This window comes from Bubalus kerabau, chromosome 4 (genome assembly GCF_029407905.1).
Source record: "Bubalus kerabau isolate K-KA32 ecotype Philippines breed swamp buffalo chromosome 4, PCC_UOA_SB_1v2, whole genome shotgun sequence".
NCBI lineage: Eukaryota > Metazoa > Chordata > Mammalia > Artiodactyla > Bovidae > Bubalus > Bubalus kerabau.
This window is the reverse complement of record NC_073627.1, coordinates 1,248,979-1,266,747: the sequence shown is the minus strand read 5'-3', so window position 1 is coordinate 1,266,747 and position 17,769 is coordinate 1,248,979. Positions and strand designations below refer to the sequence as shown.

The 17,769-nt window shown below is 48.8% G+C and overlaps 1 protein-coding gene across 4 annotated transcripts in view; it reads left to right on the top strand.

The window, feature by feature from the left end:
• Positions 1 to 780: 780 nt before the first annotated feature.
• PRKCA (protein kinase C alpha) overlaps positions 781 to 17,769 on the top strand; it is a 296,529-nt gene continuing 279,540 nt past the window's right edge. For all 4 annotated transcript variants that reach the window (XM_055574947.1, XM_055574946.1, XM_055574948.1 and 1 more), the window contains exons 1-2: positions 781 to 1,121; positions 3,460 to 3,491. In XM_055574947.1, the coding sequence (XP_055430922.1) occupies positions 949 to 1,121; positions 3,460 to 3,491 (205 nt within the window). In that variant the 5' untranslated portion in view covers positions 781 to 948. The remainder of the gene's footprint in view (positions 1,122 to 3,459; positions 3,492 to 17,769) is intronic.

The window sequence follows — 17,769 nt, the reverse complement described above, 5'->3', positions numbered from 1 at the left end:
AACAATAATGGAACGTTTCCGTCACGTATTTTAGCATCCTCGGGGCAGAGTTAACGAGTATTCAGCAAGTGACTCGTCGGTACGGCCCCACGTGCGTGCTTCGCCGGTCCGCGCCAGCCACGCTTTCACGGGGCAGTTTCCCTCCGTAGTTTACAAACGAACTGGCTGTGCTCGGCACCTGCCGGTAGGGCAGTCATCAGCTTTAGGCTGCAAAACCGCGTCTAAATGAAGGCTCTGGGCTGGTAAAGAAGACCTGATCACCCACGCTGTAAGCGTGGTACCCAACGAGTAACGGGGTGAACAGCCAGGACAGGTTCTCTAGCCGTCCCGACACATCAGACGTGTGTACCCGGCGCGGGGCCGCCAGGCTCCGGAGCCGCAGGCGGCACAGCGTGCAGGCCCCGGAGGGGCTGAGCCTCAGAGCGGCGCGGGCGTCCGTCCCGGGACTGCGCTGGGTCCTGGAAGGGGGCGCGGCCAGGAGCCGGCCCGGGACGCGGGGCTGCGCCTGGGGCGGGAGGAGCGGAGCGCGGGAGGGAGGAGCCCGGCAAACCCTGGGAACGGGAAAGGGCGCTTCCTGGGCGGCTCGGGGGCCGCGGGGCCGCCGGCTCCCTCCGCGCGCGCCCCCGCCCTCCCGTGCGTCCCCGCCCCCTGCGCGCGCCCGCCCCAGCCCGCGCGCTCCCGTCACCCTCCGCGCGCCCCCGGCCCGCCCCACGCGCGCCCGGCCCTCCCCGCGCGCCCCCGCCCCGTCTGCCGGGCCGCGCTCGGGCATGCGCGGTGGGCGGGCCGCCCCCGCCGCCCGACTAGGAAGCGCGAGCGCCGGCGCCGCCGTCAGAGCCGAGCGGCCACAGCGAGCCCGCGGCTCCGCTCCGCTCCGCTCCGCGCCCGCCCGGCTCCCGGCCGTCCTCGGCCGCCGCCCGCGCCCCCCGCGGCAGGAGGCGGCGAGGGACCATGGCTGACGTCTTCCCGGCCGCCGAGCCGGCGGCGCCGCAGGACGTGGCCAACCGCTTCGCCCGCAAAGGGGCGCTGAGGCAGAAGAACGTGCACGAGGTGAAGAACCACCGCTTCATCGCGCGCTTCTTCAAGCAGCCCACCTTCTGCAGCCACTGCACCGACTTCATCTGGTGGGTGCGCGCCGCCCCTGGACCCGCCCGGCGTCTCGCTCGGCGCCGCAGAGAGTCCGCTCCCGGCGGGACCCCCGGGCGGGGCGCGGCCGTCTCCCCGGGCCGGAGACTCGGAGGGCGGCCCCGGGAGGCTGCCCGGGCCCCGCCGCGCGCGCGGACCTCTCCCCGGGCCGGGCCCGCGAGCCGGGAGGAGTGGCGGCAAACTGTTGAGGCGGGCGCGGGGAGGGCGGCGGCCGGCCGGCCGGCCGGCGGGGCGGGGGCGCGGGCGGCCTCTGGAGCGGACCCGGGCCGCGCGGGGCCGGGAGGACACAGGCCTGCCCGGGGCTGCCAGCGGGCTGCGGCCGCCGAGCCCAGGTAACTTCCAGGCAGCGGTGTCACCCGGGCCGCGCTTTAGGCGCCGCAGCTGCCGGACAGGCTGCAGGGTCTCCGATCCCGCCAAGCCGGAGGGAATCGCGCGTGTGCTTGTTTCCTGGGGAGACGGTGATGACTTTGACTGACTTTCAAAAGACTGATGACCCCTCTCCTCCAGTTGTTTTAAGAAAGCTAAAACTAAAGGCAGTACAGATGCCTCACTTGGAGAAGCATTAGTTTTTTTCCTCTTACGTGGCCGGACAACCTCCATCCATTCTGTCACTTGCTGCTGTACGTAGGAAGCCCCCCGCCCCCTAAGCGAGAGCCGTCTGGGCCTCCTTAACTCCCCGACCCCGGGGGGAGCGGCGCCGGGTGACTGCCCAGCCGCTGTGTGGCTCCTGGATCTTGTGGGGCTCTTGGGAGAACGAACGCTGCTTGAATGCATCGCACAGGGAAACCGTCTCCAAGGGCGTCCCGCAAACGTGCTAATTAATAGGTGCTTAACTTCTCTCTTAAGGATGGCTCTATCTGAACCCGTCACACCTGGGGGAATCTTTAAGGGAAAGCCCCACAAATGTGCTAATAAGGTGCTTAATGTCTTCGTTTCTTTTTAGACATCCGCTCCAAAGCACACTTAGGTATAAAGCACAGCCACCTCTCCTAATGATTTCCGAGGTGTAGTCAGCGCCTAAAGCGGTTGAGCTCCTAGGTCAATGTAGACAAGACTGCTTAACGTCAGTTCTTGGAGCCTCAAGGCAGAGAGATTGCATTTAGTTAAGGGGAGGTCTTCAGCCTCATGTGTCAGCTGTGAAATTCCATTAAAACAGAACAGACTGCCGATTTATTTTGCTGGACGAGGGTAAGGTAGAAAGAGACTGGCAACGTATACATCCAGGCTCGCTGAAGACTTTCCACGGTCATTGTTAGCCCCTGTGAGCTGATGTGGCCTGTTGGATCACCAGGTGTAGCATGAAGTGGAAATGAAGATCTCCTTGTCCTCTTCTTCCCCATAGTCAATACTCCTCTTCTCCACTTAGCTGCAGAGCAACCGCTCGGAAGTTCCAGGAAAATATTCCCCAGCATGGTTTAGCTGTGGTTTTAATTTTTCAATTTTCTTCTCTCCTCTGTTTCCCTGGTTTACAACTCAAATATTAAAACACTGATATTTTAAAACTGTTTGCATTTAAATTTTTTTGGGGGGTGGGGAGTGACTAAGTTAATTATAAAGATATATGAAGTGCTTTGTAAATTTAAAATGCTATGTAAAGCAAGAGATTATGACTCATAACCTTCTGAGAATTTTAATGTAGTTCATCCTAGTTGAAATGGTGTTTGCAATTTAATGTCCATGTCGGAGTTCTCTGCTTAGAGAGTAAATTCTCTAAAGTAATTTACAAGAGCAATATAGCTTCTGAATGTGCTTTGAATGCTGTTGGTTCACAGTAAAATCAGATCATAATCTCACATGCAAACAGTAGTGAAGACACTATATATCTGGCTCCTTTAAGCCAAAATCTGGTGTTAAGAGTGGTGCTACGTGGTAATTTCTAGGTAAATGATACTTCATAACAAATGATGAAGCTGCTTGTTTGTTTTTAGGGCGAAAAGATTTTCAGTTGGTCTTTAGGGACCAAATTCAGCCATCTTTATAGATTTGGTTTTTTAACCATAAAGTTCTTCTTGTTGCTTGAATATTGTAGCCAACAACTTTATAGTCATGTTTTTCAATTAAGTACTGATAAAATGTTAGGGGGAAAAAAAAACTGGCAAGAACCTTGAATATGTTGAAATGAGTTCTGTGAGATTTGGAGGCCAGGTCTTTTCAAAGTTGACTTGACTCTGCACTCTGAGCTGTTTAGGCATGTTTTCCTGTCAAATCACTGGGTTTCATGTGCAGACCTTTACCTCTGTAGAATGCTTTGTCATATAACTGGCTTAAGATGTGGTGTCAACAGAAAATAAGAAATTTTTCTTGTTTGTTTTTCAGGGGGTTTGGGAAACAAGGCTTCCAGTGCCAAGGTAAGCTGCCATGTTGGATTTTATTTTCAAGTACAACAAGAAATAAGCATTCCAGACAAGAACAGTGTTTCCAGTCATCTTTTATCTGATACAAAAGCAAAAACACATTTAGATGTTTTCAAAATGTGAAGGCTGTAAACTTGGGCCTGGGGGAAGAACACCATTTGGTATTTTCTGGTACTCTGCGTATAGACCTGCCTTTTTCTTCAAGGGAATAAAACCTTCCTGTAACTTTTTTTTTTTTGCCAAGAACGTTCTTGTCAGAAACTGCTGTCTTTGTGTGGGTGTTCAGAAAAAAATGGAATCGCTTAGTGTTTGTGTGGCTTCTCTTCCTGTTTTGGTTCATCTTTTACCTGGGAACTGGGTTGGACTTCTCACTGTGGGCCATACAGCACCCTAGTAGGATGCCTGGGGGTTTTGATGACGGATTGTCAGCCAGAATCAAGTCTGCATGTTTTAAAGGCTGCTGCATGAGGCACGTCTCTCCCTCACGTCAGCTTTGTGACAGCATCTGACACTCTTGGCTGCATCCACAGAAACTCATTTCCTCTCTGAAGGTGCATTTATTTCACACACTCCAAATGCCCAGCTTTTCATACCCTCTGTTGAAACTTTTTTTTTTTTGAATGCTTTATTGCTCGTGAAGGCATCCTAGGTCATTAGCTCTCCTCACTGTCTATATTATGTTTACTTAGTCCTGGTTACATTTCCCATCTGGGCTTTGGTTTATTAGGGCAAGTGGAAAGTACATTCTAGCCTGGAAAATATTATCCTAACACTGTTTAATATTAAGCGCATTAGAGATATGCAGGGTGTACTCTTTATGACTTTAAAATTGTGCTAGCAAGTTGGTCACCTTTCAAAACCTTCCACACACTGGTGAATGTGTTTCTTATATATGTTTTCTAGACATTTTTAGGTGCAGCTATTTTATGGCCTTACCCATCAGCATTCCACTTCTCTTCACACTGTACTTAACACCCCTGTTGAATAAACTTATTTGGAGAGTCGCATTGAGTAATCCAGAGAGTCCTTTGAAAAAGAATGAGCGTGTGTCTCAGAGATAGAAGGAAATGTGACTCTTTCCGGTTCTCAGAGTTGTGGACCTGAGCTTCGGAGACAGCATTTGAAGTCTTTGAACGTGGAGTTTAAGGATGTAACCTTGTAATTCTGGGCTAATGTGATTTCTTTCTCCTCTCATTTTTGGTAATGTACTTGGGTGGAGACCTATGGAAACTCATGACGAAAAGTATTTATTAAATGTCCTAAATAATGTACAAGAGGAAGTGGGTATATGTTATTTAAAAAATGATCATTTTCTACAGACAAAGAACCCGGGATAATAAAGCTGACCTCTTTCAGACCTGCAGGTTTTGTTGAAACTGGAGAGCGGGTGTGTTGACTACGGCAGGACCCGAGTGGGCTCCCGGGAGCGTCAGTGGGGCTTTTAGGGGATTAACAGGTCACTGGCCTCATGTCAGCATCGCCCCCTTTTACCTCAGTTATAAAAGCGATGCTCGTAAATTGTACGAACACTGTATAAAAATGAAATTGGATCCTTGTTTTCTTTTCCCTCAGGCATAACTTCAGACATCCATGCATTCACTAAATTACACATACTTTTTAAAAAGATCTGAATTTTCAATCACTTACGCATTTTTCCAGCAGCAGGCAGTGGGTGTGGGGAAATGCTTCTGTCTCAGAACATCGGTTCTGCCTTATTTAGTTGCATGTGTGGAAGCATCAGACTGACTCACCTGTCTCTACTGAGGGACATTTTAATTGTTTCTAAGTTCTTAGCAAAGGAGGCTGTCAGTATCCTTGGGCTCTAGTATAGGCATGTCTGCAATAGATACTTAGAAGTGTGTGGATACATTTTAAACTTTAATAAGCACAGCTAAGTTGCTGTCCAGAAAGGTTCCAATTGTATTTCAGTATCAATGTGAGAGTACCACTTTCTCTTCACTCTTAACCAGTGTTGGATAATACAGATAAATCCTCTGCACTTTTGCTCTGATAGATGAAAGGGGCTTCTTTCAAGTTCCATCTCCTGTGTGAGGTTAAGCACTTTTCCCAACACATTTTAGCCATTTTTTTAATCTGTCCTGTGAACTTCCTTAACATTTGAAATTGAGGATTTACAAACCAGATTATAGTAATGAACGTGTGCTAGTCTGGTTGTTTTTTATTTTTTTGACTGTGCCACTGAGCTTGCTGGATCTTAGTTCCCTGACCAAGGATGGGACCTGTGCCCCCTGCAGTGTGGAAGCTGGGACTCCCACCCACTGGACCACCAGGGAAGTCCCTGTGCTCTTCTTTGCTTTGAAGAGTTAAACCAGATCCCTTTAGTGAGTTCTCCTATTTTATTTACATGTTAATTCACAAAAGCCATTTCAAATATAAGTGTATCTGCAGTGAGCTAGCTGCTTGTTACAATTGTTACGTGTCATCTGTATTTGACTCCGGCAGGCCTATACTAACCTGATATCTTATTGTTGGTGGTAACTTAGATAATACTAGCTCGGGACGGTGGTGTTTTTTGGTTTTAATTTTAATTTATTTTTAATTGGAGGGTAATTGCTTTGCCGTGTTGGATTGGTTTCTGCCATGCGTATGCACATCTTCCCCCAGAACCTCCCTCCCACCTCATCCCACCCCTAGGTTTTCGCCCTTGTTTAATCGCCCAGTGGTTACCCAGTGTTTTCCTATTTTGGTGCTTGCCACACTCTCTTTTTTAAAACATTTTTTTTGGCCACACCTCGAAACTCACAGGATCTTAGCTCCCCGACCAGGGATCAGCCCTGTGCCCCCTGCAGTGGAAGCGTGGAACCCTGACCAGTGGGCTGCCAGGGACGTTTCTCTTGCCTCAGTCTTAACATTCGGTCATTTTAGAATATGTTTACGTTTTCTCTCAGTGTTCCCTAAGTTAACTTCCTGTTGTCTCAGTTTGACAGACTCGTTCTTATTCAGAAGACGGACTGTTCTCGTCCGTGCCTGGCAGCACACGCCCTGGGGATGGCAGCTGGAGTCTGGGGCTGGCTTGGTACTCCTTCCCAGTCACTGAAGGAGGGGCAGTGTCTCTAGCTGCTGGTATGCAGCCTGTTGCTTTGCTCGGTAGATGACATATTTGCAGCCAAGTTGGCTTCAGCTTGAGAGGGGCAGGCACTCCAACTGAGTCATGTTCATGGAGTAAGATAGCCTGAAATGCACGTGCCATCTTCCTAGTGAATGTTAAGTAAGAATTGGAAAACAAAAGAAATAAGTGAGTTTTAATCCTCCAATACTTTGGCCACCTCATGTGAAGAGTTGACTCATTGAAAAAGATTCTGATGCTGGGAGGGATTGGGGGCAGGAGGAGAAGGGGATGACAGAGGATGAGATGGCTGGATGGCATCACTGACTCGATGGACGTGAGTCTGAGTGAACTCCGGGAGTTGGTGATGGATGGGGAGGCCTGGCGTGCTGCGATTCATGGGGTCGCAAAGGGTCAGACACGACTGAGTGACTGAACTGAACTGAAGTCCTTACAACTGGATTTGTTACCTATGCCGTTTAGAAATGGAGAAGGAGACGGCAACCCACTCCAGTGTTCTTGCCCAGGAAAGCCCATGGACAGAGAATCCTGGCAGGCTACAGTCCATGGGGCCGCAAAGAGTCGGACACAACTGAGCACGAACATGCCATCTAAAAAGCATGTTTTGTAAGGATGTTCAAAAAAAGGAAGATTTCCCGCTTCTTTCCTTTCTCCAAGATATTGATGGAAGCAGGGACTTTCTGCAGGTCTGCTGGGTCATGCCCATTTTTCCTTGCTGGACTCTGCTGTCCTGTCGTGGTGCCGGGGAGAACCCTGAACATGTGTCCCCACACGTGACACAGGAGTCTCCCGTGCTGAGGCTGTGCTGCCTGACGTGGTGGAGCCAGGGCCTGGAGCACGGAGGGGGACGTGGTAGATCCGGAAGCCACAGGACCTTCTGAAGGTTCTCAGAGATGCAGACAAGCGTGCTCCTTTGTAGATCCGAGATGGCAGCACTCGGATTTGCCTTTTTTGTTTGTTCGGCTTACTGCTCTGTAGGTTGCTCAATCTGTTCGGTGCTCATTTCACGTCTGTGAGGCTAGCGGAGAGCTGGTCCTTGCCTTCTTTTTTAAGAAAAGAAAGGATGAGAAGGACGCTTGTCTGGCCCTGGCCATTCCTGAAGCTGCGCTTGAAGCCCGGAAGGCCTGTCCCCAGCTGGGAGCCGGTCCTGCTCAGCCTGCGTCCCCTAGTAGGGTCCGGGAGCGGGGCTGCAGATGCATTTCCTCTGGGGCCGCGGAGCTACAGCAGCGTGTCTCCTGCTCTCTCTGCTGGAAGCGGGAAGGAGCTAGCCCCACCTTTCTTTCCCTCCAAGGCAGGGAGGCTCGTGCACTTCTCTAACTACAATGGCAGAGGCTACTTCTCACACCTGCATAGTCAGTCTGTTACATCTGGTTAACCTGCCTCTCCTGTCTTCCCTGCGCTTTGCATTCCTTCGCTCGTGGTGAACGTCACCAGGTAGACTGTCCTGTCGCCCAGGCTCTGAACACGCCATAGAGCGCGTGCTGAGTCGCTGCAGTCGTGTTCAACTCGGCAGCCCGCCAGGCTCCTCTGTCCATGGGGTTCTCCAGGCAAGAATACTGGACTGGGTTGCCGTTTCCTCCTACAGGATGTTCCCCACCCGACCCAGGGATCTAACCTGTGTCTCTTGCATCTCCTGCATTGGCAGGTGGGTTCTTTACCACTAGCACCACCTGAGAAGCCCATGCTCCAGAATGGCATCAGAATGAATCCCTGCGGATGAGCAGGATGTGTGGGGTCATCCTCAGGGACTTCATTCACTTTCTAGGGCCTGCAATACAGCTCTGAGTCAGTGTGCAATCTCGAGCCACTTCCTGCTAAGAGCACACCAAATATTGAACTTGACCTGTGACCCTGTGAAGCTCTGTATTTTTCCATCATTGAGGGTTAAAAGTCAGCTTTCCCTATACCTTTCCTGATGACATTCCTTCTTAAAGGCCTGTCTCTGGATCGATATTTCAGCTCACCTGAACAGGATGGTGTCTGATCAATATTCTCTGAGAATGAAAGATAATGTTTTGAATGAAGGAAAAAGAAAAGTGGTTCCCCTTTTAGCTGTAGGAGCTGAGGAATTCCAGAAAACCAGGTCTCTCTAAGGGAGGGTGACCTTTAACAGAGAGGAGGGTTGAGTTGGCAACTCTTGAGAAAAGGATGTCTAGTCATTCTCACCCAGGCCTCAGGGTTCCGAGAGCCAAGCAGCGTGGTCAGCAGTGCTGGCGGGGGCTGGGCGCTGAGACCACGTTGGGGCTGTACCACAAGGCTGGCCTCCTTTGATAGTCCCTGTCCTTCCCCCATGCTGGCTTGACTGCCCCTAGACTCTTGGACAGACCACTGGTTTTCAAAGTGGAAGCCAGGATTTTCCATTTCAGAACAGGTCAACATCTCAGGCCCCCCCACCCCCCTTCTCATCTGGTTTGTTGTTGTTTAATTGCTAAGTTGTGTCCGGTTCACTGTGACCCCATAAACTGGAGCCCACCAGGCTCCTCTGTCCATGGGATTTTCCAGGCAAGAACACTGGAGTGGGTTGCCATTTCCTCCTCCAGGAGATCTTCCTGGCCCAGGGGTGGAACCTGCATCTCCTGCATTGTCAGGCGGATTCTTTACCTCTGAGCCACCAGGGAGGCCCTCCCAATTAGCAGCTGTGTGAACTATAGATGAACTCTTGGTTATCTGAGTTCCAAAAAGACCAGTCCAAGTAAGAGCGAGTCTAATTTGAAACTCTGGAGGTTTTGCACTGAGGTCAGACTAAAGCCTTATTTCAGCTTCAAAGATGAAATTGCCTGTAATCCCCAAAATGCAGGAAAGTGTGATTGAGGTGGGCAGTTGGAAGGGTTAACAGTTTTTACTCGTTAGAAGCAGAGACGCAGGGAAAAAACTGGTGTTGGGGATTCCCGTTTGGTGCAAGCTGATTATGAAATGATTTCTGGTTAATGGCTTTCTGAATTGCTGCTGTTCTTCTCAGTATATTAAGTGAAAGTGCTTTTCCTCACACCGCACCCCCAAGCCGATGCTGAGGCGTGTGGCATGGTTACTCCTCCTCGGCAGTAGAAACCTCAAATGTTTATTTGACACGTCTCTTTCCTTTAATGTGACTTACTATCCTGAGTGTTTCACTCTGCTGGATGACTCTCAAATTTAAGTTTTCAAGCACATTAATGCTTAGCATGCTCATTTGTTTTTTTTCCCCTCCAGAGTGTTTTTTCAAAGTAGCACTCATCGCCTGCAGAGCTTCCCTGTCGGTGTGAGCCTGGCTCCTCACCAGGACATGGCGTCTCCTCAGTCCTTGCTTTCTCAGGCTCACCTAAGGCTGCTCTTCTTCCTCCTGGCACCCGAGATATGTGCTTGAGATGTACTTTCCCAGGAAGTGTTTTCTCTTGATTCCTCTTCTCTCCCCGCCTGAATTGGCCCAGAGGGTTCGCCTCACCTGTGAGTCTTCCCTTGAAGTGCCTCCCAGGCCTTTCCACCCTCCCTGCCGTGGGACCCTCCTCCTGGAGCACAGCTTGTCTGTTTCCTCTGTCTGCCTCAAGGGCGAGGACTGAGTCTTCCTTCTCTGTCTCCAGTGTTTAATGCGGTGCCTGGCGCTCAGTGGACATGACGTAAATATTTGCTGAGTGTGAGATTATATAAATATTAAACGGTATGAAGGATCAGGGTGACTTCTGCCTGCCTGCTACTTTTTAAAGTCTAGTTTATGATCCAAAGTCATGTCAGCTGGGAGGAGATCTTGAGATAGCTGAGAAAAGTACTTTCTCAAGCTTGGTGTTATCTGCTTGCTCAGTTGTGTCCGGCGCTGTGCGATGCGTGAATGGCAGCGCGCCAGGCTCCCTGTCCTGCACGCCCTCCTGGAGTCTGCTGAGACTCACGCCCATGAGTTGGTGAGGCCATCCAGCCATCTCATCCTCTGCCGTCCCCTTCTCCTCTTGCCCTCCATCTTCCCTTGCACCAGGGTCTTTTCCAATGAGTCAGCTCTTTGCATCGGGTGTCCAAAGGACTGGAGCTTCAGCGTCAGTCCTTCCAATGAATATTCAGGGTTGATTTCCTTTAGGATTGACTGGATTGATCTTTCAGTCCAGGGGATTCTCAAGGTTCTTCTCCACCACCACAGTTCAACAGCATGCATTCTTTGGTGGTCACCCTTCTTTGTGGTCCAACTCTCATATCCATACATGACTGCTGGAAAAACCACAGCTTTGACTAGATAGACCTTTGTTGGCAAATTGATGTCTCTGCTTTTTAATATGCTGTGTAGGCTTGTCATAGCTAAGAGTGCTTAATCAAGATATAGAATGGAGAATTCCAGTCTGTCCCTGTAAGTTCTGTGTAATGTTAAACCTACCGAGTTTAGAATGATAGGAATAAACCACGCAGCGCGTCTGCCTTCTGACTGAGAAGTGTCCAGGTGTCTGTGAATCCCCCGCACAAGTTAAACAAGAGCCTCTGGTGGGCCGCAGCAGTGTCCAGCCTCGGGTGCAGGGCGAGAAGCTCGACCAACACTCGTGTGTGTCTGGCAGTCACTGAGATGGCCCTTTGCTTGGGGATTGCTAGTAGCTGCAGCCAGATTGTCGTGTTCCAAAGGGTGCAGACACTCGGCTCGATGCTGGTCGTTTTAAACTTATTGTGCCTGGAAGGATTCTGTGCCCTCGCACGAGGCAGGGCGGGTGGTGCTGCGGGTGCCAGCGGAGCCGCTTGTCACTGAGTCACGAGCCCTCAGCAGGCGTCAGTCAGTTGAAAGATAAACTCGTGTTAAATGCAGCCACTTGCTGGACATGCACAAGTTCTCGTCTTAGATCCGTTGGTTCAAGAGCCCCCCGTAAGCACAGGGTGTGATCATTTTGAAATGAGTCCTGATGAATCTGTCAGGCCGGTGGTGGGGTGGAGCTCGGGTGTAGACTCTAACAGTTCTGCAGAGAACACTTTTCAGAGCCAAACGGAAACTTTTTGGTGCCTACAGAGCCTGAATTTATGTGAGGGGAGGAAAGAATGACGCTGTGAAGGGAAACACTGAAACACGCCTGGGTGACATAGAATTAAGACCTGACTGTCCTCCTCTGTCTGTCAGAATTTCCATGACAAACCCTTCATTTCGAGTCTCTTCCCACCCAGCAAACCTCTTGTTAGACTTTAACCTGAGACATGAACATTTCAGGGTTGGCATGGCCCTAGCAGTCAGATCTAGTTGAAATTACTACAGCTACATTAAAAGAAACCCTCTATTAAATTATGCAAAGAGGGAAATGGTTTCTGGAAATAGTTTTTACCAGGAATGGAATAGAGGGGAATGATGTGATAAATTGTCAGCACGAGTTAGGAATCATTTAAGACTAAGTTCGGCGAGTAAGATTACATGAGGGCAGTTCATCTTGGATGGCTTCAGTTGCTGTGTTTCTCCCCTTATGCTTACACATCTCTAATTCTGGCATTTTGGGAAATACAAGATTATTTATTATCTGGGGTAAGTAGGTAGGTAAGAGATAAGGGTGGAAGCACAGGACCTGAAGATGTACTATAAATAAGTTTAGATCCAACTTGTGTAAGAAATGGGATAAGAGAAAGATCTGATCAACAGCTGAATTCTGAGCAAAATTTTATTCTAGAGATCTGATACCTAAGTGCCAACTATCCTGTTAGTGAAACTGATTCTTGGAGTGATGCGTCTCGTCTCTCACCCAGCACTTCTGAAAAGGTCAAGTGTTATACCCACTTTACAGAAGAGGCACGGGAGTTTGCTGACTTGCCCGAGGTCACCTAGCTGGGAAGTGGTGGAGCTGGACTCATTCTGGGCAGTGCGGGTTTGGACGCCGTGCTGTTCACCCAGTGCCCTGCTGCCCTCAGGGTCCCCTGCTTTGCCAGACTGCAGTTACAGCCCTCACTGGACAGTGGGGGTGTGGAAGGATGTGTCTTTATTTGTCGTCGTTGAGTCGCTAAGTCCTGTCTGACTCTTGGCAACCCCGTGGACTGCAGCATGCCAGCCTTTCCTGTCCTTCAGTATCTCCTGCAGTTTGCTCAGATTCATGTCCAGCCAATCAGTGATGCTATCGAGCCATCTCATCCTCTGTCGCCCCTTCTTTTGCCTTCAGTCCTTCCTAGCATCAGGGTCTTTTCCAGTAAGTCAGCATCTCTATTCCCGCCTGGCAAATAGGTTCATCAGTACCATTTTTCTAGATTCCATATATATGCATTAATATACTATATTTGTTTTTCTCTTCTGAGGCTGGTACTGTTGGTAACAGTTGGAAGCGCAGGGTTTTGCAGCCTTGAGATTAGGACTGGAGGCGATACACTGAGTTATAATAGACTTATACACATTAGTAAGGGAAATAATACGGAGAAGGCAATGGCACCGCACTCCAGTTACTCTTGCCTGGAAAATCCCATGGACGGAGGAGCCTGCTGGGCTGCAGTCCATGGGGTCGCTAAGAGTCAGACATGACTGAGTGACTTCACTTTCACTCTTCACTTTCATGCATTGGAGAAGGAAATGGCAACCCACTCCAGTGTTCTTGCCTGGAGAATCCCAGGGACGGGGGAGCCTGGTGGGCTGCCATCCATGGGGTCGCACAGAGTCGGACACGACTGAAGCGACTTAGCAGCAGCAGCAGCAAGGGAAATAATAAAGAAATAAAACATTCATAATCTATAAAACCGGTAGCACTTTGTGTTTCAAAGGCTGCATACCGATTTGTTTAGCCATGGTTCCTGCTCACGACCAGGAGTTACTACTTCCTTCTCCATGGTGCTAAAATCTGAGAAAGAATTATAACCCTAAGCAGAATCCTTGGGAAAGGACGGTGAAGGGGTGCTTTAGGGCACCCCGATGAGAATGCAAGGTGGGCTTTGTGCTCGATTGCAGATTTGCAAAGCAGGGGCTCATAGCAGACTGCTGGTACGATGGCGCGTGCTGAGCACGTGCCCCCACCGCCCGGGCGCTGGCATCCCTGCCCGCGGCCGCACGGCTGGGCAAAGGCTGAGGCCTGGCCCACCGTCGTCTGGCCTGGAGAGCAGGCTGCGGGAGTAAACGTCTGTTTCATTGCAGAGTGTCCTCAGTGTCTGAAGCTGTACCGTAAGTAGCCAGTCCACGTTACTCATGTTTTCACGTGACTTTCCTTCTGTCCCATTTTTTAATAAAGTTGATTTGTGTTGCTGTTTGTTGTAACTGGAATAAAACACATTGATTCAGGAAAGCTACGCTCATGCTTGTAAAGGTTTTCCTTAGTTTGCTTGGATTTGTTTTGAAGTTAAATGAGCTTCAATTGTTTTCTTCCTCTTGTTGAATTATTGCCTGCAACTATATGTAACTGCCTTAAAAGGTGGAAATGGGAGATGGTTCCCTTTTAAAACTTTGAAACTTGCAGCTTGATTCTTGACTATTTACAGTGTAGGGAGTAGTTTAAATCATACTTTTTGTTCTCAAAGATGCTTAATGCAGTTATAATCATGAGAAGTCACATATGAATGTTTAACATTAAGAGGCAGGCTTCCCAGGTGGTGCTAGTGGTAGAGAATCAGCCTGCCAATGCAGGAGGGTCAGGAGTTCCAACCTTGGGTCGGGAACATCCCTTGGAAGCAAGAATGGCACCCCACTCCAGTGTTCTTGCCTGGAGAATCCCAGGGACGGGGGAGCCTGGTGGGCTTCCGTCTCTGGGGTCGCACAGAGTCGGACACAACTGAGCGACTCAGCAGCAGCAGCCGGTTTAGAGTGTTGTGATAGTTGATGGTTTCCGGTGGACAGCGAGGGATCTTAGCCGTAGGTATACGTGTGTCCATTGTCCCCCAAGTGCCCCTCCCCTCCAGGGGAGGGGAGCATAACAGTGAGCAGAGTCCCCTGGGCGGGACAGAAGGTCCTTGTGTGTCATCCATGTAAAATACAGCAGGTCATACACCTAATTCTGAAATCTTCTGAGGAAATCTGATTTTTTCCCATGCTGATCACTAAATGACTAAAATGTCTAAAATCACTTTTGATCACTAAAGTGATTTTTGTTGCTTTAGTTTGATATTAGTTTCTGCAAATTAGCTTCTGAGTGACTTATTAACATGGAAACCTCTGTCATTCTTTTGCCTTAATTTCCATATGACAGTTCAGAAGCAGGCAGGACTGATATTTATTCTCTAGGTCCAAGGTCAAATTTGGCTTAAGGGCTGATATTTTCCCTTTGTTCATCTGTGCCACCAAGCATCACAGCACCTGATGGCTGAGTTGAGTCTGTGCTCATGTGATGCCAATTAACTTGCAAAATCACATTTTATGACGACTAGTTATTGGGTAGGAGCTGGAGCAGTTCATGTTTGAGACTTCCATGGTTGTCTAAAATGAGTAATGCTGTGGAGTAATTGAGATAAATGGCAGAGGTACTGGAGATCAGAGGCCGACTCGCTGGGCGAGGTTCTGGGCTTACCGGGTTCAGTTAATAGGATGGCGAGAGGTGTAACACACTCTTCATGATCAATGAAAGCATAAACTCAGGATTCACGACATTAACTTTGATAGGCTCATTCTGAGCAGGGTGCTTGGGTAACACACTTAATAGTGGAGGATTAATTGAAGTCCCAAGTTTTATCCCCAATTCTGCAGATGCGTCCACGTCCACCTTTCGTTTTCCTGTGTGTCCCTGTCACGTCAGGCTTTATTTGACGTTCTGTGTACTTTGTCTGAAACTATGTGGAGACTTAGAAGTTAAAAAAAAAGATGGCAGTAGATTCGTATCAGATGGGTGAGATTTTAGTCACTAAGAAGGTGGATAGCACTCCTAACCATTAGATTTAATATTATGTATCTGTAATTAAAAACAGGCTTCTATTTAAATGTAGGTTAATCATCTGACTATGCCAAAGCCTTTGACTGTGTGGATCACAATAAACTGTGGAAAATTCTGAAAGAGATGGGAATACCAGACCATCTGACCTGCCTCTTAAGAAACCTATATGCAGGTCAGGAAGCAACAGTTAGAACTGGACATGGAGCAACAGACTGGTTCCAGATAGGAAAAGGAGTGCGTCAAGGCTGTATATTGTCACCCTGCTTATTTAACTTCTATGCAGAGTACATCATGAGAAACGCTGGGCTGGAAGAAGCACAAGCTGGAACCAAGATTGCTGGTAGAAATATCAATAACCTCAGATATGCAGATGACACTACCCTTATGGCAGAAAGTGAAGAACACAAAAGCCTCTTGATGAAAGTGAAAGAGGAGAGTGAACAAGTTGGCTTAAAGCTCAACATTCAGAAAACGAAGATCGTGGCATCTGGTCCCATCACTTCATGGGAAATAGATGGGGAAACAGTGTCAGACTTTATTATTTTTGGGCTCCAAAATCACTGCAGATGGTGATTGCAGCCATGAAATTAAAAGATGCTTACTCCTTGGAAGGAAAGTTATGACCAACCTAGATAGCATATTGAAAAGCAGAGACATTACTTTGGCAACAAAGGTCCGTCTAGTCAAGGCTATGGTTTTTCCAGAGGTCATGTATGGATGTGAGAGTTGAACTGTGAAGAAGGCTGAGCGCCGAAGAATTGATGCTTTTGAACTGTGGTGTTGGAGAAGACTCTTGAGAGTCCCTTGGACTGCAGGGAGGTCCAACCAGTCCATTTTAAAGGAGATCAGTCCTGGGTGTTCTTTGGAAAGAATGATGCTAAAGCTGAAACTCCAGTACTTTGGCCACCTCATGCTAAGAGTTGACTCATTGGAAAAGACTCTGATGCTGGGAGGGATTGGGGGCAGGAGGAGAAGGGGATGACAGAGGATGAGATGGCTGGATGGCATCACTGACTCGATGGACGTGAGTTTGAGTGAACTCCAGGGGATGGTGATGGACAGGGAGGCCTGGCGTGCTGTGATTTTTGGGGTCGCAAAGAGTCAGACACGACTGAGCAACTGAACTGAACTGAACTAATCATCTGAATCCATGTGCATTTATATACTGACCTTGACCTCCTTGGTGAATTTTGTAGTTATAAGACCAAGAAGAGCCTTGGTCTTGGAATTCAAAGTAGGGAGGGATTGTGGAGGCTGTGTGACTGAGGTCCCTCGACTTAACAGCGGTGGAACTGGCCACGAGCATGCCACGCTGTGTGTAAACCCAGCCACAGAACTGGTCTCCATTCCCAGCTTGTACAGTGATGGTGTGCCCACGGCCACTTCCTGCTTCCTGGTGGCTCATAAACCTTTGTACTCTGTGTCCTCTGCAGTCTGAAACCTTAAGTTCTACGACCAGTGAATCTCGGTGCTCGTCCAGGAATCTCTGTATTAAAGCATGAGGAAATCTGCAAACAAAGCTGGCACTGGATTCCTTTGGGCATTGTGCTCTGAAGCCTGGGAGTTTTATTGAGTAAAGATTGTACATTTATCTTTCATAATTTAGATTGCTAGTCTGGTAATAACGTAAGGACCTGGAGTAGGAAATGGCATTCCACTCCAGTACTCCTGCCTGGAGAATCTCATGGACAGAGGAACCTGGCGGGCTGCAGTCCATGGGGCAGCAGAGAGTCCCACCCAGTTGAGCATACACGCGATAACAAAGACCTGTTTAAAGCATCGAGAAGCATCGATACATGCATAAGGCTCTGTATCGAAGGAGAATTCACAGGCAGGGAAAACTGCTCTACTTGAAATCACACATTTTTTGACTTTTGTCTTTTTAATCTTAGTTGCCCTTGGTGCTTTGGAAGCAGGCTGCACCCTGCGCCGCTTAGTCTGCCCTTGGTCATTGTTGTTGTTCGCTCGTTAAGTCGTGTCCAACTCCTGGCACCACCGTGGACCACAGCTCACCAGGCTTCCCTGTCCTTCACTGTCTCCTGAGATTTACTCAAACTCATGTCCATCTAGTCAGGGATGCCATCCAACCGTCGCACCCTCTGCCTCCCCTTCTCCTGCCCCCAGCTTTTAATCTTACACTGAGATGTTACAACAGAGCTGACTTTACACTTGAAGTATGCATGTACAAATGCAATAGTATTAATCTATAAGTGTACAGATTTTAGTAGCCCCCCCAAGCAAGAAGGGTGACTGAATATAACCATAAAGTTTGTTATTTAGTGGTTTTGCTTTCTGTAGTACAAGTAACTCTGTTGTTAGAATTGAAATTATTTCTCAACAGTGGTACAAATATAGAAGTCAGATCTTAGTTTCAGTGTTGACTTGAGGTTCTTATTTTTTTTTTTCTTTTTAAAAAATTACTTATTTGGCT